This window comes from Chelmon rostratus, chromosome 7 (genome assembly GCF_017976325.1).
Source record: "Chelmon rostratus isolate fCheRos1 chromosome 7, fCheRos1.pri, whole genome shotgun sequence".
Taxonomy (NCBI): Eukaryota; Metazoa; Chordata; class Actinopteri; order Chaetodontiformes; family Chaetodontidae; genus Chelmon; species Chelmon rostratus.
In genome coordinates, this window is record NC_055664.1 from 12183659 (window position 1) to 12210777 (window position 27119).

Consider the following 27119-nt stretch of genomic DNA (forward strand, 5'->3'; position numbering starts at 1 on the left):
TCCAGGTGAGTCAAGGCACCTTTGCTGCTGTCTCCATGGCAACTAATCTAAACCTGTTTCACAGAGGACCAGTGTGTTAAGATTTGTCCTAAAAATTAACTTTAACTGATAAATGATCAGCTTCAAGAGTACCCACAGAAAACTGATATATGTAGAATGGTCAACAATCTGTAAAGGATTCATAAGGCAACATGGCAAAGCAAAGGACGGATGGATAAATAAAACTAACAGAGATGAGTCAAACAGTTACTTTATTTATGTTCAGGTAAAAACATGAACCTGATGCAGTAAATTATTGCAGATCTTAGAAACCAGCACATGAACGATTGGGCCAGGAGAACATACAGTGGCGCCCTCCCCTGGCCACAGACTGCAGGTGCACACCACGGTTTGTTCCAAGCCAGCAGTGCAAAGAAAAAAATAATAATCAACTACAGCAAGAAATAAAGACAATATAGAAAATTAAAAAAAAAGGTAAAGCAGACATTCCCACCTCAAACAGGGTGTGAAACTGCATATAAACTTTATTTCTTAAATGAACTTGAAATGCTATCTGGCCATGAAACGATAAAATGCGACCAGCCAAAGTTTTGTGCCCAGCTACATTTTGTGTTGAGGGTTGCTCAGAGCTTGGTCTACCAAGATAACCCTACACATCAGGTAGGGCCCAACAGAAAGACACTAACTCTATCAAAATAAGAGCAAAACAAATTTGATCAACACGTTGGTTACAACTCATCATTTGAGCTGAAGCTCTCTAATAAAGGAGGCCAGAACACAATCTCAACTTGGGTAGAAGGAGAAAAAACAAAAGATAATATGCGCTCATCACTACCCGCATTCAACCAACTGCAACTCTCATTTCCACAACTTGAAGCAAAGACACACGGAGGGGGGGGAAAGCCAAACCAAAATGCAACACACAAACTGGGGCCAATATAATACAGAACAAAATGCGAACAGACGAACTGAGGAGAAGAGACATGAGAACAAAGAGCTATTCTATCAAATGTGTAGAATGAGCAAAGTCTGCAAATTTGTCTGTACAAATGATCTTTGGAGCTAAAGTAAACCTAGCTTGCTTGATGGACCCCCCCCCCGCCCATCCCCCCCTCCCCTTCCTCCCCAACACCCAGTGACGTTTGTCCACCACTCCGGAGAGGAGACGTCCCTTTTTTAAATATCACATAGCGATGCAATTTAAAATGTCACCCAGATGTTTTCATCTTTTTTTTTTTTTAACATTACTCAACTACTTATATAAGTTTGACTCTCTCTTTTTTATATTTTAAGTTCTGTGAGTCATGGAACACCTTTCCATTTTTTTATTTTTTAGATTTTTTTGAGAGACAGGGGCAGCAAATATATATTTAAAGTCTTAATTTTTCTGCAAGCTGCTTTCTCTAACAAGAAGGCTGTACACGTAGCCTTAATGTACGTGATTACAAAAAAACTAAGGAGGAAGTCGTGATTTTATCAGTCGCTGTAGAAGGCATCTGAATGTGAGATGTGGAGAGATCAGGAAAGGTGGAAAGACTGCTGGCCCTCGCGAGCCGCAATCAACAGTTTCTCTCGCATGGTCTCTATGCTGGAGTAGTCAGGCAGCTTCAGGTAGTTGACACAGGTCATGACTGAGGGGAGGAAGTCATCCGGGTTCTCCGTCGACTCGAATGTCTTCCTCACGATCGTCAGAGGGGGATTCAGGCTCCGGAAACCTGAGACGCAAGAGGAACAGCAGGTGTCAGGCAGATAGTGTAAAGATATGGCTTCGCATTTTAAACATTCACTTCAGCTCATACAGTAGATCATTTTGGCTAATGTGTTAAGACACTACTGTTTAGCAAATGATATCTGTAATGATGCACTTTGCTGAGTTTGCATTTGTGTGTGTGTCAGGTGACTCACCTCCAACGGGCAGTCTGGGGCTCCCTGTGACAAACTGCAGAAAAAGTCTCTGCTGCTCCGCATCGAAGCTGCTCAACACCTCAAACAGGAACCGAACGGCACGACTGCAAAAACATGGGAAGAAATGCACAAAGGTGTGTTGAAATCATACCTGCAGTGTGCAATTTCCGGATTAAGGAAAAGTGGCCTGGACCCATAACTTTTGGATGGTTGCATGACATGTAAACTCTCTTGGCAAAAGCTTAACGACTGTGACTTATGTGACTTTGTAGGTTTTTTGAGGAAGAAATTTCCTGTTCAGTTTTTCAAAGGTGTCGGAGGTTTGAGGATCTTCACCTGTCATGTGTGTAGCCGTGGTCCGGTCGACAGCACTCCATCAGCGTCTTGACGTCCCACGTCTCTGATTTACTTCCACACAGCAACTGGTCAAGCTGCACCAGGAGAAGAGGGACAATGAATTAAAGAGAAAGACAGGACACTAGTTATATTCCTCCAGTAAGTTAGATTAATACAAGACACATGGGCAACTGGAATTACCGCCTCGCAGTTGTGTGCCTCTGCCAATCAATCAATCGACTTAATATAAGGTATTAATTGCATTTTTTTGTGAAATGGAAGTTGTCATTATCTTGATATATATGATTCTTCATCTTCGTCTTCAACCTGGCAGCACAGAAGATCTATTCACCAATTCAGTATCTGACTAAATGTGAAATATGGTCACAATCTCCCCTTCTTGGTTAATGACCAGAAATGTATTTCTGCAGAACATTAGGATGTCACAGTAAAGTTAACCTCGGTTTTTTTGGATATAAAATGCCATCACTTCATGATTTTATCCTCTGAGACATTTGCATAAACTTTTTGTCATAATTATCATATGAATAATTGAGTTACGGCAAAAACTGTGCTCGTGATGTCACAGTGACCTTTGACCACCACATTCTAATCAGGTCGTCTTTGAGTCCAAGCAGATTATTTGTTTTTTTTTTTGGCAAATTTGAAAAAATTCCCTCATGGCACTCCTGAGATGTCGTATTTATGAGAATGAGACGGACACAGAACCTGGAAACATTATGTGTCCGGCCACAGCTGTCGCCAGCACAGAGGTATATTAACGTAAAGATCTAAACTTTGCTGGGACAAGAGATGCAACACTGTAAATGATGCCTCCTTGCTAATCAGCCAAAACATTGTGGTTAAATACTACTGACTTACAGACCAACCAATATTTCCATTGAATTTAGAGCCACTACTCAGGGCTAATGCAGTTGTAGTGTTTTTACTGAATGCAACTGTTAATTGCCATGATTGACTGAGAAGAATGAAAACGTGCTTACCTCCTCCGGATAGAAATACTGCAGGTGATGCAAAGGGAAGACTGACTCAAACCCTTCCCTGAATGACTCGAACTGTCTGGACACTCCTTCATTTAGAGTCCAGTACACCACCAACTGGAGGGTGAGAAAAAAGTTGCAAAGAAGAGAGATTAAGATTAACCTTTAGCAGAACAACATCACAGCACACAAAGTATGAAACAGAGTGAGAGTTGCAAGAAAAACTATATGCCATACTCTGAGGTACTCCTCCAGGTTGTAGATTGTGACTGGGACGTCTTTGCCGCCCTTTTTCAGCTCAATGTTTGGGAATCCTGGAAGGGTGAAGTCCAAGCCCAGGTCCTCCACTGAGCAGCCGTTCATGTTCAGGCTCTCCAGTGCCTGCTGTAGGGTCTCCCTCGTCTGTTGCACATGAACACAGATGTTAACAAAGAGAAAGATGGCAGAACAGTGGAGGAGACTCGCTTTGCATGTGAAGGTATTACTGAGAATGTGTGATCTAAAGGAAACACTATTATTAAGGGTACCAGGAGCTGGGCAATGCCAAGACCAAAAAACCAAGCAACAACCACGCCCAATGTCATGACCAGATGAACTGTTTTATGATGAGTGAATTAGGAAAGATGGACTTTTAGAGACTGATGCTTTCATAAAATCTGAAACACCACTGGCAGACCACAGCAGTCCTCTGTGCTGTCCTTTACCTGTGATCTGTCCTGTTCCAGCCTTTTCTTCTGGCGGATAATATCCTCCAAGTGCTGGATGGACTTTGCTACGCCGGGATCAATGTTCACCAGGTCGTGGGAGCTTATAGACATCTCATGCCGTAGCATCCACTTATAAAATGGCAGTCCCAGGGGCAGGTCCAGCTGGGGAAAGGATCAGAAGGAAACAGTTTAAATAAAAACATATTTGACAGCGTACATTCATAAAAAGGTATGTGATGCTTTAAAAGCTACAACATGTCAAGCAGACACCTCGATTATACCTAGAGGCAGGTGGTATACTAGAAAACACAGAAGTCTTCATCTACTTTCAGCACCAAGAAAGCGAAGACCCAGTGAATAAATTTGATGGAAACGTCCCTCCAACAACTGTAAAGCTCTTAGGACATATGTGTGTACTAATAATTTCATTTCAGACTGCTTTGAGGCTCAAGGATGGATCGATACTGACTTCATATTAAGAAACTGCAAATTTTGACATCTTTATGTTGCTTTACTGTTTACCTGCTGCTTAGCCTGTTGAATTTGGTATTAGCACGTTCTGTGGCTAATGTGGCTAGTAGCATCTACTGTAAACCCACATGCTGGAGCAATGCTGGTGTATTTATGAACATGACGCCTCATTTGAAGCCAATTAACTAACCAGAGTTGTGGGCTGGATGTGGGAATTAGTTTTTTCACGTTGCTTTTTGTGTCGTCTCACACAGCCACACCTAACATTATCTCCACACTTCATAATGCCACACAAGCTCAGTTTATTTTGTTGTTATAGGATAGCCTCCACTGCTGCGAGCTGGGTCAGGATATCTGTCTGTTGCTGCCATATATAAATGTGCTTGATAGAGATGCCCCGTGGTGCACTGACTACTGTACTTGTACAGTATACTTTGGGTTATCTGCCAAATGATTGCTGTTGAGATGCCTAATCTTACCCCTTGTCTAACTCAGAAGCTCTTACCACAGCATGTTTAAATATGATTCTTTTACCACTGGCAAAAGAGCAGCCCCAAATGCCTATGCACAGTTGAAATATGACTATTAACAAAGAACAGAAAATAGAGTTGTTGTTACCAGTCTGAAGTCCATTATGGCTTTGGCCATTAGCTTTCCTAAGAAACGAAACTTCATTTTGATTTTGGCTATGTGTGCTGGTTTAGTCGTCCTGCCAAAGGGAACAGCAAACAACCCTCTGGTGCTGAACATGTACTTAGTTCCTTCTTGGCTTCCTGTTGGGACGAAGACACAAGTATGGTAGGAGTATGTCAGATAACAGTGCTACATATACCACTGCACAAGCATTTATATCTATAGTCAGTTCAATTGTATTTACACAGAGAATTCTAACCATGGGCTCATCAGCTACGATGATGATAAAATGCATTTTTGCCTGTAGAGTAGTTTTATGAATGTCTGAACATTCCTGAACATGTACCACACTGATCAGATTTGTTCATGTGTAAATCAAGAAACAGCTAACATGGCATGCATTTCATCATATCCTGCATGTGTCTGAGGGTTTGCAGGTGGAGAGCTAAATGTGGTACCTTTAGGATTGGCCAGTGTGACCTCTTCTCCTCTCCACAGGCCGAGATCGGCCCGCTGGAGCTCCTGAGACACCAGAGCGTAGAACTCCAGAGTGGGGCCAAGCCCTGTGCCAACCTGAGAGGAGATATGGGTGAGAATCGCTTGTCCAAAAAATGAATGAAAACATTTTACATGCAAGTGATGTTTCAGTATTAACATAACAGATACTACAGGTACCTCGTTCTCATACTGAATCTCCAACATTGCCCTTGAGCTGCCGAGGTCCTGCATCACAGACTCAGCCTGTTTTAGCAGCTCATCGCGGTTTATCGTCCTCTGAAAACACAAGAGAAGGGAGGAAAGAAATGAGGTTCAAGTCAGGTAAAAAAAGAAATCTGGTTTAGATATCTGAGTAGTAAATCAGTAACAAAATGCTTCAAAACACAAAAATGCTTAAAGTCAGAATACAAATTAAATTACATTTAGATACTGACTAGACACTGATGACCACTGTCTATGATTAGTGGATTGCATCAGATGCAACAATACATGGGTTTAAGAGTTCAATATGGCAATAGATTGTACCTTCTTTCTGTCAAGACGTGGTGCAACTCTGCTGTCCTGAGAATCTGACTGGTTGATCTCAGGGTTTGTGTCCAGTAGGCGCTGCATGGCTCTGTCACGATCAAAGGCAGTTACATAGAATAACATCTGCCGGGTGTCAAAGGGGAAGAAAAAAGGGCTGTAGAGAGAGAGGATAATGTAAGTGAGAACCACATCATATGAGGCAAACATATAAACACCTACTTTCGTGAAAATTCTGAAACATTTACCAGGTCTTTCCAAGCTCAATGAGCCAAGTAGGGATGTTTCCCGTCATGATGACCAGCGGGTCTTGTAGCTGACGGTTTGCTTTGGCTGTCAGCTTACTGTTTATGAACTCGCTGGTAGGGATGATTTCCTTACACACAGCATTCTGTGTGAAAAAACATTGTTAGATTTTATGTCAAGAACCTAAGAACAATACTGATTGCATGTAGGCCTGGGAAAATATATTAAGAGATAGCCATAAATCAGGATAATATTTTAGCATATGATTACTGACGCAATATCAAAGTGCATCTGTATTGTGTTGATTTATATGCCTATAGGTAACTTTTCACAGCTTTAGGAGCTGATATAAGTGTTAAATCATGCTAATTACTCACGTAACTCAGCAGTCCGATTTTTTCAATTTTCACAAGGAGTGAGATAAGCAACTTGGACAAAAACAACACGACTACAAAGTCCTGCCTTCCTCTTACAATGCTTTAGGAAAGAGACTTACATCATACAAGTAGAACCAGTAACGACTGATGGAGTGCAGGACCCTCAGCAGCAGGTTGACCTCTAAAGAGGGGTCATCAAAGGTTATGGTCTCTGGTGGCTCCGAAGTGAGGTATGTCTCTAAAGGATTGATGACACTGGGACACACACCATCTGCAAGAAGGAATTAAGAGTGGTAATGAAGTTGAGTGTACATACTCGAACTTGTAAGAAATGGACAATGAGAAGCTGTGTGATTTTAACACTGATCTGTGTACACGCGTGCTGAACTATGTAAAGGAATGAAGCAGTTGCAGCTTGTTTTGCCCAAATCTGCACTGGACCACTAGCTGTAATGTTTCAGAGCTAGTTGGCAAAACTAAACCTAGTCTGAGAAACTCTTCACTATGAGATCAAGATTCTCACCATGCCACAGCTCATCTTGCTTCTTGGCGTTTCGAGGTGAGGTTTTGGTGGGAGCAGTCTGGGCTCGGCCCCTCTTTCCACCCACAGCGTCTTTGCTGCCATCCTCATCTTCTCTCACAGGCTTATACCTGTCAGGAAACAGGACACAACAGTTTGTCTCTGTATGCTTTGATGGGTATGTACATCAGCTACTACACCAGAAACTGCCTCCTTCTAACAATTTGTGAGAAACACACAAAAATTATTTGCACATGCAAATAGTGGCGAGTAAAAGTGAAGCACATGTTTGAAGAACATTATGATGTCACACTTAAGTTGACATTTCACCTTCTGGATATAAAATGTCATCACTTCTTCGTTTTATCCCATGAGACATTTTCGTGAAATCTCGTCATAATTAGCATATGAGTTATGGTCAAAAATGTGTTTGGTGTGGTCACAGTGACCTTTGACCACCAAAATCTAATCAGCTCATCCTTGACTCCAAGTGAACAAATTTGAAGAATTTCCCTCAAGGCAGATGGGAAGGACAAACCAAAAACATAGTGTGTCCAGCCATGGTTGTCGCTAGTGTGGCGGCATAATAAAACTGCATGGCTCGACAACACTAGAGTAAGCGATGACATAACACTGTTCAAACAAATTCCCAAAACATTGCTCTTCTGTTTCAAAAGCGACAGATGATAAAAAAAAAAGGCAAGGAGGGAAAAAACAAGAACAAAAAAACAATTTGTGTCTGTGAAGAACCAGTTAAGATGTTTGTTAAAAAAATATTTTTACCATATTGTGTGCGTTTTGGTCCAGATGCCTGCTCGCCCTAGTGGGTTTGCCTCATCATCCGTTGACTCCCTTTCTTCCTCTGCCTGAAGACTGTATTGCCGTACAGCCTGGTATACTGTCATATTGTATGGTAGCAGGTGGTCACCAATGTAGAACTGTAGTCTGTGACGTACACTGCCAGAATTCAGGAACTGTGCCGCCTATGTGACAAAAACATTACATACTGGTATTACATACAAGGTTCATTGATACTGCTTAAGTGATAGCAGGACTCAGCTCTCAATGCCCATCAGCACAAGATTAAGTGTGTACAGATTAAAAGATGAGCCTCATTTGCCATGAACGGCATCACATACGAGTGATTCATCGATTTCATCATCTGAACCGTCGTCATCACTGTCTTCATCCTCTTCTCGAATTCGGCCGTAACCTGTACAGACAAGATTTCAAGTTACTAACCCCACTTTAAAAAAACCCTCAAAATTAGCCTGTATAAGAGCAGGCATAGGGGCGACTTTTGGCATGGAAGGAAAAAGAGTTTCATCTGATTTAACAGTCACTCACCTCTGACAACAAGATATCTCTCAATGGCTTGCACCAGGGCCAGGGGGTCGATCTTCACAGGGCCGCCTTTCCACTGTTTAACATTAGTGCAATCTGGATGTCTCTGCAGCTGACACTTGAGCTGATGTGTGTTAAAGAACTTCAGTGCCTGAGAACCCCTTAAGTGAGAAATTCAAAACACATTTTTAAAAATGTATACTAAACAGTGTAACTGTGTCTAAATATAAAGTCATTTTGATTAAAATATAAGTGATAAATCCACAGACCTGCTGCCATTGCCGTTGCCACTGGGGAAATCATGCACTTTGACTGGGAACTGCTCCATTTGGCTCAGGCAGCTGTTCATTTTGTGTACAAGTGCCAGGTATGGCCCATTTTCTGATGGGTCCAAACGACCAACAGGCTCCATTCCTGGAACCTGCAAAACAAGTGTGAGGAGAAAAAAAAACAGATTAAAATTAAATTTGTCAAAGTCCTAAAATTTTTTGACAATATAGAATAATACTGCATGTTCAGTCTCTCACCGGACAGCCAGCGAACACATTGAGGAACCTCTTGAGCCGCACGTCGCGGCTGAGCAAGTCCCTGTCGGTGTTGGAGGTCAGGTAGACCAGGAGCTGCTTTACCAGCCCACTGTGCTGGATCTCAAAAGACGACACATCGGATTCTGATACAATACTGGAGATCTCCACCAGGCACTCCAAACCACCATCCACCTAGAAACAGGAACACAACTCAGTGCATCAATACGGGCATGCAATATCACGTCATACAGTCAATTTTAGCTGTTTCACTATTTGTACATCTTGCATTAACAGGTCCTGATGAAGGTTTGTAAGCTACCAGCTTTATCAGCGTTATCAATTTCAACTTAAGGAAGAACCTTTAAAATATGAGAGTGTAAGTTTTACCTGCAGGTTCAGCTGCTCAGTGGCTGTGCAAAGTCTCTGGAGTACATTCAGTGCAGGGTTGCTGCCATCCACATTTTCGGAGTTGAAGTATCGCTCTACAAACTTACTTGCCTGTTCTTTGATCCAGGCCTTTATTTTGTCTCTACAAAAGAAAAATAATAATAATAATATCAACAATAATAAAAACATTTCAGTGATTACAAACAGTAGTCCACACACTAACCCCAGCAGCAAGTGACTCACAAAAAGGAGAGCATGATTTGGATAATACAGGAGTGGAAAACAGGGAAACTTCCTTGATTAACTCTCTTATCTTACCTGTTATTTGAAATTGAGTCCTTGGGAGGGGCCCGTGCCAGGCCACTCACCCCCGCTGTGCGTGAGGGTTCTGAGTTGGCGTTGTTGGTCTGGGCACCCGGCTTGCCCCAGGTTTTGGGATTAAGACTGGCCAGGAAGGACGATTTGGGTGACTGAGTACTTGTAGGGCTCTTGGCTGTAAAGAACCCAAAAAGTAGATTAAGAAGACTACTTGTGGGCTAAGAATATACCAAAGATGACAAAATGCCATTTCACTTTAATGACCACTTCGGTGTGCTAAAAGAAATTATTGATAAACCTGCTGAACAATTCAATGTGCCACAAATTACCACACAACAGATCCTGCTGTTAATCTTGTGGTTATAAAATCACAAGGTTCCTCACTCATTGCTAATGCAAGAGTAAGCTGCCTGTAAAAATAGGACAACAAATATCCACAAAGTCGCTCAGTGATATAAGATCTAGAAAACAGTGACAGCAATATATTTCTGATGTTACTTTGAGATGAGTTTTGGATAAAAGGTGGAGCTATACTGGCATACCCATGTGTCTATGTGTCAACTGGGACTCACACATACTGACACTTTAACTTACCCTGATTGTCTACTTTATCATCTCTTGGGGGAGAGTATTTGGGCCTTCTGGGCCCTCTTTTAGGTAGCCGTTTCCTCTTTAGGACGTCGCTTAACCGCCTTGGTGAGGAGAAAATGAGTAATAACTTAACATACATACACTAAAATACAGTGATATGCAGTAACATACATGAACTACTGAAACAGTAAAACACACAAATACGGCTAAACATTCCTAGATTTTCAGTCACAAATAGAATTTGTAGAGCTTAGTTGTGGGGCAACAAAATCAGCTCCAGCTGTTTTAAGGTGGTTCAGTACAGGATGCAATTTGCATTTATGAGCTGAATTTTCCAGTGTGACACTGAATTTGGGTCTGTGCAAGAAATGTATTTTTAAAACACTTAAACAGCCAAACCAAAGCCACACATGGCCACATACTCACCCCTGTGGGCTGAGGTCCAGTGAGTCGTCCATGCTGTGTTGGAAGCTGGGTGAGCCCAGATCAGGAGTTGCATTATTAGCAGATGTGGTGGATGCAGTGCTGATGGTGGTAGTGCACAAACTGGCGGTACCACTAGGGCAAGCCTTTGGGGGACTAGTGACTAGAAAGCTCTCAGACTCTGACAGGTTCTTCACCTGGTGCATCACGCCTTGAAGACAAAGGAGAAAGACTGGCATTATAAACGGTCTCAAGCCTTCAAAACTAGCAGCAATACACAGCGTCTTCTTGCCAGTCAGTAAAGAGTCACTTGGATCTGGCTGGAGGTTGTGGATCAATGTCAAGGAAAACATTGGCAGCAATGCATTTTACTGTCAAAATAAAATGCTAACAAACGACAGGAAACCACTTGCCTCATGGACCTCTTTTTAGATTTTGATTTTTTTTGTCTGCTCACCAGAGCAGAGCAAAGGTGGCACACGAGTTTTCTATGGGATTATACGCTACCTTCTCTTCTGAAATAGACACTGAAGACATCAGGCAGCTTCTGCATGAGGATCTCAGCCATCTGAAGAGAACCTACTACAATCTTCAGGTCCTGGCTGGATAGCATGGAGGCAATGTGACTGTTGAAAAAAAGAAACAAAATGTTGAAAGTCCATTTACATTCAACTCAAGGGCAGTCACCAATGATTTTTTTGGAATCTTTGAAGTACAAGTTGTTGTGTTGTTATAAAGACATTATTAACCTGCCTTAAGACAATCTTCTGAACCTATTTGATGTCAATGTTACCTGGACACAGCATGGTTCCTCAGCACATCCTTCAGCAGCTCTGCATCAGCAAAGTAGATGATCCTGAGGATGGCTCTAAGGCACTTGTGTCTGACAGCAGGGCCAGCTGATGAGCTATACACCTCATACAAGACCCCAAACAGAGTTTTGATAAAGCACTTTGCCAGCTCAGGGTCCTCCTTCATTAACTGGGCTCGTGCATCTTCTCGACGAACTTCTTGGTGACTCCCTGGAGACAGGTTCATTTATTCAACAACACTAAAATATAACACACTGTCTCTGTAATTCCCTGAGATATGTATTACCTGTATTGGGGTTGGCAAGAGGATTTGGTTTCCTCTGGATACCACGTGCTGTTCCTGTGTCTTCATTGATCTGCTGCATAGAGTTGAAGTCAATCGTGTAGACGCGGCCCAAGGTTGACAAGCTGATCTCATCCTCCCCGTTCTGGTGGGCTGTCTGCAGGGCAAGATAATCACCAAATATACCCCCAACATCAGTATCACATATAGATAGACCCCACATCAATTTGTGTGTAAATGTACTGGGAGATGCTGACACACTTTCTGTTGTCAAATCATGCCATGTAACATTTTAAATGATTCAATGCATTATTCATACTTCAAACAGTCATCTTGTAATGAAGCGGAGGTCCAGAATGAATGGCCAGAATAAGTTCTGTATTGTGATACAACACATCACACATGTGAGTTTCAAAGACACAGAATGTCAGTGACACTTATCACATTTATACCTCAATGATGCGGCTGTCAATGCGGTTGTAAGGATGCCACAGTCCCCGGTCATCCCTCCACTGCCAGATTGCTCCCTCTGTCGTCTGGGCACTGCCCTTCTTCAGCATTACATCAACTGCAAAGATGCCCTCTCTCGGCAGGCAGGGCATCAGCTCACTGCAAGAAGTAAAGTGGTGTCAGGAAACTACAAAATTCTGTGTTCTCTAAATTCACTTAAACTGTCATCCAGTTAAACTGGTTAGATTTTTCTGTAAACAATTTCACTAAAATAACACCTATCATTGGCAAAACAATTGTATCTTTAGTTCAAAGTCTGTGAGAGGCGGGAGTAACATTTGTGGCACTGTTGTATGGCCATGGTAGCAGAATTTACAAAATTAGCACCTCCAAATCCCCAAAATTGCAATTTGGTTTTTTGCCATACTGCCCTGTGTCATCTTAACTCATACGATGCTGAACAGAAGGCAGAAAAACAGATGTTACCATATGAGGGAGGTCAGTTCATAGAGCTCCTGGGGGCTCCGAGGTACCAGTTCAATCTGCTCCTGGCAGCTGCCATTTGATGCACCACACAAGAGGAAACGCAGAGTTTCTGCTATGTCTGTTTAGAAAATATAACACAAAGACAATTCTGCTGTTAGTTGCCCTGTTGCATTTTCAACACACAATAATTCCACACTATTGCTAGAAGTCTCAAAGAAAATTCTTGCGGCAGTCAATGAGATGGGAGTTGATGTAGATAGACATAGCATTCAGTGTAGATAGTGAAACTTGAGGCAAAGATTTATTTGCTCTCGTTGAAAATGTGAGATGAGCTATAGCATGTGTCATGTGTACATGGAGCGAAAAATGGTGATCAGGTAGCTACCGCGACAAACTTATTTGTGTGGCAAATAAAGACAAATATTTCAAATCAAAATTTTAGATAAGGAATAAAAACTGTATCCTTTGTACAATTAAATATTTTGAATAATCATAAAGTTATCAAGCTGCATCAACAAGTAACTACTGGATTTAGGAAGTACAACAACACCCAGTGTAGTGAGTACATCTAGTGTGACTGTATATATATATATTCACATAACAGTAATGACAGAAGGTGCAAGTAATAAGCAACTGGCAAGGGTGTGTGTGAGGTTACTCACTCTGTTTCATAAGCTGGACTGCCAGGCAGGGGCAGTTAGAGCACATAAGGGAAAACATGCGCACAACCATGATAAACATCCCCGAGCTGAGCACAGGAGGGGTCACTACGAGCAGCTGCTGAATGTTGGTCAACAGGTCCCGTGATGCAACCTCCTGCAGCAGGTTCTGTTGACAGACACATGTACATTAGCTGGAGAGCTGGATGGTAAATGGATGACACAACGGATAAAATGGCAAACATAGAAGCAGCAAACATGGTGTTAAGTCTCATGAAGAATTTGAGGTACAAACCTCTTCATGTTGAAAGTTGTCCACCAGTCTGGCGAAACAGAGACAAGTGCTTTCGACGGATTTTTTATCCTGAAAGACAGTTCAAAGAATGCTACCATTTACAACAGGTTACACTAAAAGAAATTAAATTTGAAATAATTTCTATTTAAAGCACAAACGTATGACTATGATACGCTGCAGGATATAACATTGAAATACTGAAGTGAACCTAAAGTACTCATGTTTGTACAACAATGTAGTACCTGTCAAACAGACAGTGTAGACAATGCATATGTGCAATCAAAACCTGACTCCTCCTCGAATGATTGATAAACACATTTAGAAAGACGCACCACTTCTTTCAAAAGCTTAACTTTTTTCAGGTTACAGTAATAGCTATAAATCAGAAAAGCATGTTTTTCCTTTCAGTTTTAGCACTCCTCATAAAGTAAATCATTGACTGTCACCTTTGTTAATTTTTTCTCTCATTGCTTTTAACTAGTCACACAAAACAAGCCATATCTTTTTATTTCTGTTGCAAGACTTATGGAAAAATATTAAAGGGATTAGACAGGGGGTCTCTGATAGTTCTGCTAAGAAGGCTTCATTTATTATCCTTGACCATTTTATACTCATGCGGCTGCATGGTAACAGAGAAGATGTCGATGAGACTATCTACACCAGGCATCTCAAACCGGTTCCATAAAGGGCCGCGTGGCTGCAAGTTTTCATTCCAACCAAGGAGGAACACACCTGGCTGGAATCAATTAATCAGCTGATCTCAGTCTTCAGCTGATAACTAAGTGATCCCTTGATGTTGATTGGTTGGCCTGATGTGCTCCTCCTGGGTTGGAATGAAAACCTGCAGCCATGCGGCCCTTTATGGAACCGGTTTGAGATGCCTGCTCTACACCAGGCATGTCAAACTCATTCCATAAAGGGCCGTGTGGCTGCAGGTTTTTGTTCCAACCAAGGAGGAGCACACCAGGCTGGAATCAATTAATCAGTTGGTCTCAGTCTTCAGCTGATAACTAAGTGAACCCTTGATGTAGATTGGTTGGCCTGGTGTGCTCCTCCTTGGTTGGAACAAAAACCTGCAGCCACACGGCCCTTTATGGAATGAGTTTGACATGCCTGCTCTACACTGTGTAATCAGCAATACTTAAGCACAAAATATGCCAATCTTTCTTATCTGACTTTGTAGAATACGCCAAGCATTTTTTACATTAACCTGCATTTAAATTGACAGTACTCATAAAGAGCAGTCAGACAAGGCACCCTCGACAAGTTATGCTCCCTCTCCTATGTGACTGAAATGCATTTCAGGCCTTGCTCATCATTGATGATGTAGGAAAAATTTAAAAGGAACCCACTTTCTTATTTTTACCGATGTGCTTATAATCAATTTAATTTCTGGAATGGGAAACTTGTTCCAAGAGCAACACCACTAAACCCTTGTTTGTACGGGACTAGTATTACCACAGCATTTTGGGTGCAAATTCAGGAGGCTTATTGCTCTTGTTCAGCAAGCATATCAAATGTAAAGCCTTGACATCATATCCAGGGATAATGTCAGTCAATTGGAACAAAATACAATACTTTGCTTGTCCCATCGGTATGTGCTGCACGAAATATAGGTATGTCAGTGTGTGGGAATTTCTAATTCACATGAGGTCCCCTGGTAATACCAGTCCCATGTGAATAGGGTACCACTTGTATCAAACCCCTGCATTGACTGTTTTGCATTTTATAGTTCACAGATGTCTGACATAGGAAAACATACCTGGTGTGTGAGTCTCTGAGTCAACAATGGCAGAGAATCAGCAACAAAGTGGAACTCATCTGGAGTAATGCTCTGGCAGCAGTTAGCTGCAATGGCTAAAGCATTCCTCTGAGCATTGATGCTAAAGAACTCCAGGTAGAGGAGGCAGTCAGCGAGCCCACCCTGTGAAGAATTATGATATTATTCCATTGTATAACTGTAGCTACCAGAAACAGGGTGATTTAAGTACATGACAAAAAGAGGGTGGAACACGTACAGCCTGCAAAATGGCTTTGCTGTGTCGCCTTGACAACATCTCCAGAGCTGTCAGGGCCTGCTCTGCTACGTCAATGAACTGGATCACCTGAAGCTGCACACAAGAAAGTGGAAAATGCATCAGCACATCAAAACTATTGCAAGTTAACAAGTGATTAGGGACAGGTCCAGAAAGCAGTGTCTTACCTTCTCCAGGAAGACAGGAATAGCATCGACCACCACAGCAGAGGATCGAGGGAGTGCCTCCATCATATACGTGAGTGCACGGGAGGCATGATTCATCTGTGTGCAAAGATCAAAAGGAATGCCAAATTTGCAGCGGCATTACAAAAATGAACTAATCAAACAACATTAAGACAACTACATTTGCAGTAATAAAGGTTTGTCATACTCACAATATCAAAGTTATGCTCCATTTGTAACAGTGTAATCTGTGAAAGAAAGTTGAGAGAATTAACATGAAATAAGACTCAAGTGTCACACAGACAAAATTAAAATAATAAAATAATATTTTTTTTGTTGTCTATGAGACGCAATTGAATGTGCAGTGAGGTCAACTAAGTATACTGGAGAGTTTTAATGGCCAAACAAAACAAGACGAACCAAAGCAGGCACCACACTCTTGACAGGGAATCCGCCGAGTGTTTCCTCATTGCCCATCACCAACAGCTGGCACATCTCAATAGCAGCTTGGAGCTGCTGAGACTCATCACCGGTGGCCTGCAGGCCCTGTAGTAGCTGCTGAGCCTTAGAGCCTGGAAAAATTGATTTTTGCAGTTATTTACAGCTCACTAAACGCAAAGATGACGACACTGATGTAAGGTTAATAAGTTTGTACTCACTGGCTCCACTGCCAATGGTCCTGTGAAACAGTTGTGACATGCGAGGTCCCAGGGGCCCAAAAAGATGTGGGGGGAGACCCCTGGCCTCCAGTAGCGCTACGGGCATCAAAACAGCAAGGTTTAGAGAACAATTACCCAAAAGGCAAACGTTCAAAAACTGTTATGAAGTCTTTATTCCTGAAGCTATAACATCAAAAACATGGGATGAATGTACATTTACTTTTTTGGCTCATAATATTAAAAAAGGTGGGCTACAAATGGTGAACTGTAGCAGGGATTTACTGGAAAATTTGAGAGATTCTGAGGGGATTAACATACCTTGAAGCCTTCCCATTTCAGAGTCATCAGACTCACTCTCTCCAGAGGTGGTCATGCCCACTGCTCCAGCAACTGAGCTTGAAGCTGGACATAGAAACAGTATTAAATCAAAATTCATAGTGACACAGTAAAGAAAACAATCAGTCTTTCAATCCCAAAAACCCCCATGTTCAAAAGAATTAATGAGAGGCACGATACGTACCAGAAGCTCCTTGTGATGCCTCATCAGTGCGAGCTGCTGATGAGTTGGCCCCATCCTGGTTGTTGTCAGAGTCGGCCATTTTCTCCTGTCGGCGAGCGTCGGCTGCCCCGCGCTTGCCCAGGCCTGAGCCCCGCCGACTGTGATATGAATAAAAAGAGATTGACAATATCAGTCATATGAGATGCATCAAGACTCCTGTGGAACCTTGTTCCTGTTTTAACAAATGGCAACTCTCTGCAGCCAGAAGCTTTCAAAGTTTAAGCTGTTGGTGGTTAGGTTTAAAATGCTTGCATAAAGAGGGTTTTCCATAGAAAACTATAGGCGAGTTGCCCATATCCTTTAGAAGATAAATACTGGCAAACTTTGCCCACTTTGTCACACAGCTTTCACTGTGTCCTCATGAGCAAAAACCCAATGCTGCTCGGTCAAACAAAGCTTAAATGTTCCCTGTGGAGTTCTTGACCTCTAGTAGTGATAGGGAGAGAAGGGGGAAAAACAAAAAAAACAGCTTTGTAAATAATTTACAAGGAAAGATAAACACAATGCATTGTGGTGAGAAACATTGAATATAAGCTTCAGTTTTGTTTGTTTACAGAAAAACTTCACAGGGCTCCTTTATGCTACCACATTTAAGGTGCGTTTCCACTACAGGAGCTTTGGAAGAACTGCAGGGACCAGGGTTTGAATGAAGTTCCTGGGACATTACGTTTATGTTTATGTTTTATGCTATACATAAAGCGCTAATAGTGCTTTATAAGAGCTATGACTTTGATGCTGCTTAAACTCTTGAAAACATACACTGATGTCAGTATATTAAGTACACCTAGCTGAAACTAATGTGGTGTAATACAACACCTCTGCAATAAATCCTACTGTCACGAAGGATATAATGTTGAGTTTTTATTTACACAATTTTGTGTTCATTTCGGAGGCTACAGTGCATTGAGCTGCTGAATACCAAATTATACCGGCAGGTGTTTCTAATATTTAGGCTTTGTTTAGACTGCAGGCAGATCAGATCTTTACAACAAGTGATCAGCAGTATAATACTTGGAGCAGTACTGATTATGCTCAGCTGCTCTGATTCACTTCTGTCACTCTGGATTTGACATTGTCATTGTGTGTTGCATTGCGAGTGATGCAAGATACAATTTGAAATCAGATTTGAGCGTGCAGATTGAGACGCATCTGTAGAAATCTGATTCAAATCGAATTTCAAACCATTTCCAAATGTGGCTTGGATCTGATTTACAAAATCGCTTTTTATGTGGTCTTTTGCTGTCCACAATTTTTTAAATCAATCTGGATGACAAAAAACTGATTTCAGTCTCAACAAGGCCTTTGTCTACCCTCATTGGTGTGTACTAATCATGAAACTAAAGACTCCCTTATTCCATGTACTTTTTTTTTAGGCATGACTATTTACGCTATCTGCACTAAATCATCAATGTGAATCGTACCTGGTGCTGGCACAGGAGCCCGTGGTCTTCTGGCGTGTGCTCCGCCGAAAGCTGGGGAGCTCTGCTGGAGGAGACTCGCTGCGCTTCTTAGTGGATTTCCTCAAACCTAGGGTGAAAACAAATGACATATAACCCATCTGTGGACTAGGCACCAACACTCATATCAAATTCTTTTGACAGGAATACAGTTGTAATACAAAGTATACCAAACCCACTGTGAAATTTGTGTTGATTTATTGGCCAGACGATATGAAACATTTGTCGTCTAGCTATCATATTCTTCCACAGCAAGTTTCAGAGAATCTTTGGGGTGAATTATTAACACACAATAGTATACTTGTATGTATCATTTGGCTGTGGCATCACAATAGAAAACATCCTTCCATATCATGATTATTGCTCACAAGCCTATGAAAAATCTTGGTCAATGTAGCTGTTAGAGTAAAGACTGATGCTGAGTGTTACATTTCAATACAGTAAAGGCTCTAGTGTTGCCTGTTTAGAGCCCTGTACCACTGACTGGATGGGTATTAATAGTAACCCAACCATGGCCCTATGACAAGACAACCTTCATGCTAGATCTGTGACTCATAATTCAGTCGTACAAAAATAAACATTTAAAAAGTTTAGACCAAATGACTTAATGATATGTGAAGCGTGATTTCCTTTTTGTACTTCATTTGACCTTACTTTTGAATTATATTAAGTCAAATATTAAACCCTAACACAAATTTCAGTTTCCCAAATATTCCAAATAAAGCTCAAAATATCTACAGCCATTCAAAGCAACACTAAGCACAAATATTTTCCTATTATTTAGGCTGTAGTAACTAATTCAACGTTACTAATTCAACGTGGCATTGTGCAATGAAAAGCCAGAATTACTGAAACAAAAGCAAATTGCATTGTATTTGCTTACTCACCATTACAGCTGAAAAATCTATACTTGTTTATAGATATCAGAGGCTAACAGATGAAGATATTGAGAGTCAGATGAAGTTCTTTGCTCTCCTGACAGAAGCAGCTCGTGAGTCCTACCCTACCCTCAAACATACCCCTGGTCAGCTGGTGGGCCAACAAGCTCAGCCAATTTAGGAGGGGTCTCACCATTTGGGCCTAGGAAGCATGGCACAGAGCCCACCTTCGTTTCTATCCCTTCACCTACCTAGAACAGCCTGACCCCACATTGACCTGAACAACTTACACTCACTTCACCACACACACCAAATTTCTACTGTTTTATCTCTGTGTATCTGGACTATTTTCCTGCAATCTTTCCCCTCATCTCAGGGATGGATGTAAGATCATTACATTCATCAGATCATTAATCTCAAGCACTGACTAAATGGTGCTGTAGTATTGCATTTTGCTAACTGTCAGGTACCAAAAGTTACTTTTGTTTCCTCTGGTCAGATATTGCCATTTTTAACATTAAGGTCCAGTTGATTGTCTATTGTATTTTATTTAGGCTTATTGAGAGTTCTTGTGCGCCAGTTTGTGCTAAACCTACAAAACACATTCGTGTTTAATTTTGTTTTTGACTTCTTCAGTCAAATAAAATTTTTTATACAATAGAAAAGAGTATTTTTACTGAGCCAAGTATGATATCTGACAAAGTGTCTTTAGTATTAGTGACAGAGTCAGAGCAATTTTAGCTTATAACAAATACATTGGTGTAAAAATTTACTTACAATGCCTGCCCAAATTGACAGACATTAAAGAATTAATGTCACAACCTAGCTACTACCATAATCCCAAAACACCAGAATACATCTTGAGTTGATCAAAATGCTGCCTCAACACTTGATGGCAGCATCAAAAGAAACATTCTGAAATTGACAGTATTCATGTCCGAAGTCCTTGAATTAATGATCATGTACTACCATAAAGACATGATGTTTTAAATATATTTCACTTTAAGTCTTTGCGTCTCCCATACCTACAAAATCATACATTTTCTCTACAGTGTCAATTGAGCCACCAGCAGTATTTATGTTATGTTTTGCTATCTCCAGTATCAGGCTACTGTTGCCTAAGTCTGAAATCTGAGTCAGTCCAAAGCTCAGTGAAGCCTACACTCACCGCACGTGAACTAGAGATGGTACAGATGAGACAAGCGCTTTTATTGTATGCAGCGCGTCACTGCCACCAACCGTATGTATACATGATACATCATATGAGTCACAGAGGTGTCTTTATAAAAACTTTGGCTGTCTCTGAAATTGCTCCCTATTTACTATATTGAGCATCATATTTACCCTCTGCCATTTTATTTGAGTGTCCATATTCTGAGCGTGTAAATGTATCCAGTAAATAGGACCCTCAAAAATTCCGGAATGGAAAGTTTTGTCCCTGGCAAGTGTACGACTTTCTGGTAACAATCACACAAAACAATGCATTGCATTTAAAAGATGTGAACATTGCCACTGCGCGACCCTACACTTATCTGATTTTAAGTAAGTAGTGTAAACCAAATGGAGTATTTCCAGGGAGAATTTGTCTGAGACAGGCAGTGGGATGTAGCAATCCAGCTGCCTTGCAAGGTCACGTGATTTGGGCAGAAGGACTGCTCACCACGTTGTCACGTGACCCGAGAGCAATATGTATCTCTGTACGACACCATGATATAACATCACAAATCGTGATAGAAGAATTTGGCCATATCACCAACCTCTAGAGGGAGTGATTTCAGACAGTCTTTACGAAATTTTACCCCTGTGTAAATAGACTGTACTCAATTGAAGCATTTATTTTTATGTGAGCTGTAATGTGTCTCTAGTGGGCAGCAGTTATACCAAATATATTTATTCTCGTACGTTAGGAATGAGGTTTCAGAACTGACGCTGTGACGCTGCTTGGATCAAGGGTCCTGTGACACTTAATCCCAGAGGTGTAACGTCCATCCAAGCTCACAAGAACACCATACTGACACTTTATAAGCCAGTCAATACCTGTTTAAATCTCTCAATATTTCATATAATTACAAACCCAAAAAAGCAAACCCTTGCAGATGCATCCCTCACCATATTTAACCTGTCCTATCAGTAAAAGGGATATTTGTACTCATGTATGACACACAACGTTTCTGAAATAGTGCTGAAGAGTACTGAAACATAGTGTTAAAATGTGAAAGGGGGATGTTTCAGCACCCTCAAAGGATAAGAATGAGTTTTTCCATTATGAAAAGAGAAAATCCATACACAGGTAATGTGACTCACTTGCTAGTTTCGCTTGTAATCCTGATGGCCCAGGTTTGGAGGTCTCAGTCTTGGAGGATCCGGGCAAGGACAGTTTGGGTTTTGGCAGGTTGACTTTGGGGTTGAAGCGTGCTGCCCACTCAAATTTTGAAGAGCTGGCAGTTTTAGCCTGCTCCTTGTCACGGGTACTACGGCGTGGGGACGGGCTTGAAGCTGAGCGAGAGCGCCGTGCCTTGGTCTGATCTTTTCCTTGTTTGACTCGGGCGCCCTGCGTGGTGGCGCTGTTGGTGCCTGTGGTGGAGGAAGAGGAAGAAGTAGAGGCAGAGGAGGAGGAGTCTGTCACGTTGCTACACCCAGCTTTGGCTGAGGCGGCCGATTTAGACGCCAGCTTGGTGGGTTTTGCAGTTCTGCCCTCAGTACGATTGGGGAGGGACCCAGCGGTGCTACTTAGACCGGGGAGAGTGTCCGCTTTCTTCCGTTTCTGGATTGGTGAGGCCCCAGCGGCCCCGCTCTTCTTGCTTTGGCCTCGACCTGATGATGCAGGTGGTTCTGAAACAAGCGATCTCTTCTTGGATTTAGCTGGGCCTTTCTTGGTCTCTGAGGTATTGTCTCGGGGTGGTGGGAGCGATTTGGACTTCTTGGCAGGGGTCGGTCCAAAGGTACTAATTTGGTCAGGAGCTTCACTTCGCTTTAGCCCTCGGGTGCCTTCACTTTTTGACTGGTGGCCTGGTCGCTCTTGTTCAGATGTCCCTGCAGCCTCTGGCTCGTCTTGCAACACAAATGAAGCCACGGACAGAGTAAGACCGCTTCTGCCAGGGAGTAAGAGGGACAACAAAACACCATCTCAGAAAACTCCACAAAAAAATCATTTACAGTGATTACAATGCCACATTCATTGTACTCATTCAGATTTAGTACAAAACCCAAATGTACTGTATGTTGCTGTACATACTGTGTGTTATTCATCATTGTGAATTTTACTGAGTTTGACACTACTGGATAAAGTAAAAACCCACAAACACACGCACACACAATAAGCACCAAGTAGAGAGGAGGGGTACCTTCTTGAGCTGTGCCCTCTGGACTGGCCAGTGGCTGAGCTGGCTGTGGCTTTGGAAGCCTTAGAATTAGGTCTTCTACTTTCAGGTGGGGAATTTGCTTTATGTTTTACCTGCTCTGACTGCAACCTGTAAGGTTGGAAATTAAAGAGCAAGTGACAGTGTGGGTTCTGTAATTAAGCCATATAAAAGAGAGACTTGATCAATCCCCAAATCATTTTGGCTGACTGCATCTGCAAATTCTGTGATCATTAACACCTCTGGAGAAGCAAAAAACAGCTAAAACAAGAGTTAATCACCACAGACTGTGATAGAAGAACACAAGATAAGCTTAATCTTTGATCAAAGAGGCCGATATAATAATTCTGCAGCAAGTTAAATTTACCAACAAACAAGACCACAAATGACTTAAGTACAAATATCTCTCTACTAAGCATCCCTCATTTGTTGCTTCCTTCAAAAAAACACAAACTATTTTTTTCCATAACACATGATTACTGGCTCATACTTGTCATTAACATTTCAAATAGAAGTGGACATTAACTGTGTAGGCAGACTCACCTTCCTGCGACTGTGTGGTCTTGTGGCTGGGCCGCAGCAGTGTTCCTCTGTGAACGGCGCAGTGACCCCCCTGGATTGGAATTAGGCCGGTTGGACATTGGCACCTCTCTCCTGAAGGGACATACCCTTTCTAGACACTACCATTCACTACAATAAAAGAGAGAAAGAAACCACATAAGAATACTGACAAAATGCAACAACAAGCCTTATATTTATGCTCAACTCCAGCTACTGGGCTATCCTTGGTTTAAAATAAATTTCTGTGCTGTAGGTACCATCTGATAGACCTTTTATACCAACAATCTTAAGCTCACCTCTCTAGCCCATTTGATATTATCAAGGGCATAACTGTCTTGTTTGTCCATGTATTTCAGGATACAATCTCCCTTCAGAAAACAACTGATTAATCCTATTACTGACACCACTATTTCTTTAGGGGCAATAATGTGCTGCCAGGTAGATCATGAACAAGGAACCAGACAACTCACGTTTGATACTATGACACTATTAAAACTGTTAGCATCATGTTTTTTCCCATTTTATAATCTGTTTAAACAGTACATTTCTATAATGAAAAAACAACATTTCTGTAAGTCAGTTAAATGTTTGCTTCTGTTTGGAAAAAATAATTAAGATCTACACAGCTCAGTTGATGTTCTCGCCTGCAGGCAGTCTCCCAATAATCAAAACAAAATTTTTCATTTATGTGAACCACTTTCAGCAAGCCAATAAATAACTTTTAAACATTCACTTACTTTCTCTTATTTAAACAGAAACCACCTCATAAGTTCAACAATTTTATCATCCTGCATCATGAATAAAGATTTGCCTTTGCATAAAGCTGTCAGTATCCAACTAACCCGAAGTATACTTGACTTAAGATGTGTTTCTTTGTAAATCTGGAAGTTTTTAACCATTTGACACAAAGAACAACTGCCATTAATTCATGCTCTAGTAATAATAATAATGATAACAGTAATAATTACCATAATCATAATATGACTTACCAATATTAATACAATCCAAGACTACTCTGAATAATAGTGGGCAAGGTCACAGATGACTCAAAATAAACCTACCACTGGGCAGACTGCAAGTCAGACAAACCACACAAAAAGAGAATTATCTGACAAAGTTTTAAATTCTTTTTAAAGAATATCAGCTACTGTTGATATCTTGTTCATTTTGATCTTTAAAATGGCCACAACAATCCATTGCTATCCATTGCTAATTGTTGGTGTACGTTGTTGTAATCATTTAAGTCAGGATGCGACAGAAAATATCTTTAACATGGAAGTATAATATACATGCAAGTCTCATGAGTCAATGACATGATGGTACTGACAACAGAATTGATTGATATTTAAAACACATCACAGCAGGCTGATTTTATCAACTGATACACAAAGACTATTGAATCACAACCTAAATACTTTTTATCCATCTAGAAAAGAAAGATTACTAATTCACCAATTCAGTTAGAGTTTAAATCATGATATCATTGATCATAAAAATACGCCACACTTGGCAAGCTCACAGGGCCATTTTAGGCCTTCACTGACAGTACATCCTAGTCTTTGTTTATTCGTCCATTCTGACAACTGGTGCACCACACTCGCGTATAATGTGATTAGTTAAGGACATCAAATGATCAGCAGCTTGAAACACTCGTCGGTACTAAGTTTCTATTGCTACACCACTAAACAAGCACGGCAGTGTTCAATTTTTATACCCATGATTTACAGAGGCCTGTATTTCTGACGTAGTTCTCTGCCACCACCGACTAGCATGTTTAGCCACTCATATCCTAGCAAGACCCATACATTTTGACAGTAGTTTAGTCGCATCCGTATCCACACTAAAAACTCCCACATTGCAAAAGCGAAGCTTGTAACCGCTGTATATTGAACATGATGACGAGAAAAAGCTAAAAGGCTAGTAATCACATACCAAAGACTCGTTGGTTTAAGTTACGTTGGCTAACGTAGCAGTGGTTCGATGGAAATGCGTAGTTGGCGTACCGGTGTGTCAACCAATTTAAGTGTTAGCTCCATAACTAAATGCGGTACCAAATTCGTACAGCTTCCTTGTTTGCACATTGTTGTGACACGAAACAGCGAATGTTTTTAAAGAGTGGTCAAGACGAGACGCTTTACTGGCAAATAACGATTACGTTCACCTGAGATTAGCTACACATCGAAAATGGCAGCATCGGATGGACCGTCTTTCGAAAGCGGTTTAATGTAATATAGCTAGCAAGCTACCAGTAAACCAACGTAAGCTAACTTTGTATTCTGACTGCCATGACACACTGCTCTGTGTCTGGCTGACGATCATCTTTAAAGAAAAAATATTCATGTCTCGCACGCAAGTTAGCTCACATTCTATACTGTTAGATGGGATGACCAAATGAAAAAATACACAACTGTCAAATCGACAGGTACCCAGGTAGATCCAGTGTCACTCTCTTAGCAACTGTCAACGCGAATGTTGAGTAACTTACACAAGTATGATCACTAATGTTTTCTAAGCTGACTTAAGGCCAATGCCTGCCTCTCACTTGAGCACTGGCTAGCGTTTTAGCTAATGTTAGCCAGGCAGAAACACGTTGACTACTGCACTGACGAGTAACTTGTCAACAAAGTGGTTCCTATTCCAAGTTGAGTTAAATTGACCAAACAACGTCAAGCATCTTATTTAGCTAAGCACATTGCCCAGAATGACAATTATCTAGGCTAATTATTAGCAAGCTAATGCTAGCTTAGCCAAATAAGATAGCGAATGTTTCTTCAATGACCGTTCACTCGCGAACAGTGAACTGACAAAAATAAACACTAGACTGTTCGCTAGACAAGCTTTTACGGTTGGTATTTGTTAGGCTAGCTGTACTGTTGACTACAAACCACTGACCTTATCAATACCGAATTAGCTGCTGCGGGGCAGTCACGTAGCTGACGTTAAGCGTTGTCAAATCAAACAAGAGCGTTATAGCTATTACCAGCTAACCTTGGCTAACCTTAGCTAATTAATAATAGCTAGCCTTGTTGTCGCTGGCTAACGCTTTGCCAGCTCGACAGGATAGTAATGGGATTTACTAGATAAATAAACAGCCTCGTAACAATTCACGAATTCAGTCTTTTGGCAACAATTTTATCAACTTATTTTGAAATTTACATGTTGTCTAGCTAGCAGCTAGCACGTTAACGCTAGCTAGCAAAAAGAAATGGCCTCTGATACCTTTTAGACACAAAAAAACAGGAAAGCAGGAGCGGGATTCGAGATATTTTCGCAACACTGAATCATAATTCCTCCGATGTATTTCGACATTAAATAGTCTCGAAGGTCCAAGAGACTGTTGGCTGAGATGTCACTGAAAATTTCTACCTTTTGTAAAATGTTGTTACCTATTTGTTCCAGTGTTGTAGTTGTAACAGACAGTGCACCAGCTCCTCTTTTCTCTCTCTACCCCTAGCTAGTTTCACATCAGCTGAGGGGGCCTACAACTGCAATATACATCCGCGTGATTCATCCGCTGAGGGACTAGATACTTCAGATTTTAGCGTTCGGCATCTGCTTGTTTTTAGCGAACAGGCTGCTGCGAGCACTGGATGTATTGTTCTGTAAATATATATGTTAGCTATACAGTCTTCACACGAAAAGATGGAGCTGT

At 41.3% G+C, this 27119-nt stretch overlaps 1 protein-coding gene across 4 annotated transcripts; it reads right to left on the reverse strand.

Moving 5' to 3' along the window:
* Window positions 1–234: 234 nt before the first annotated feature.
* On the reverse strand, window positions 235–26914 carry trip12 (thyroid hormone receptor interactor 12). 4 transcript variants are annotated; one of them, XM_041940064.1, is made up of 42 exons: window positions 26854–26914; window positions 23450–23596; window positions 22892–23017; window positions 21852–22639; window positions 18634–18739; window positions 17174–17310; window positions 16972–17055; window positions 16654–16749; window positions 16415–16566; window positions 16207–16242; window positions 15998–16093; window positions 15813–15905; window positions 15557–15718; window positions 13795–13863; window positions 13503–13668; window positions 12841–12958; window positions 12357–12513; window positions 11908–12061; window positions 11603–11831; window positions 11317–11435; window positions 10813–11020; window positions 10390–10487; window positions 9796–9970; window positions 9478–9619; window positions 9091–9282; window positions 8833–8984; window positions 8567–8724; window positions 8359–8432; window positions 8003–8202; window positions 7223–7350; window positions 6819–6970; window positions 6325–6467; window positions 6077–6233; window positions 5729–5827; window positions 5512–5626; window positions 5039–5193; window positions 3947–4111; window positions 3480–3644; window positions 3246–3359; window positions 2242–2336; window positions 1906–2009; window positions 235–1715 (listed from the first exon to the last, which is right to left on the reverse strand). In XM_041940064.1, exons 2-42 carry the CDS (start codon window positions 23545–23547, stop codon window positions 1519–1521), a joined length of 6174 nt encoding a protein of 2057 aa, XP_041795998.1. In that variant the 5' UTR covers window positions 23548–23596; window positions 26854–26914; the 3' UTR covers window positions 235–1518. The 4 variants fall into 4 exon arrangements, with proteins under 4 accessions (XP_041795998.1, XP_041795999.1, XP_041795997.1 ...); XM_041940065.1 differs by lacking the exon at window positions 26854–26914 and adding an exon at window positions 26360–26378; XM_041940063.1 differs by lacking the exon at window positions 26854–26914 and adding an exon at window positions 25400–25517.
* Window positions 26915–27119: the final 205 nt, after the last annotated feature.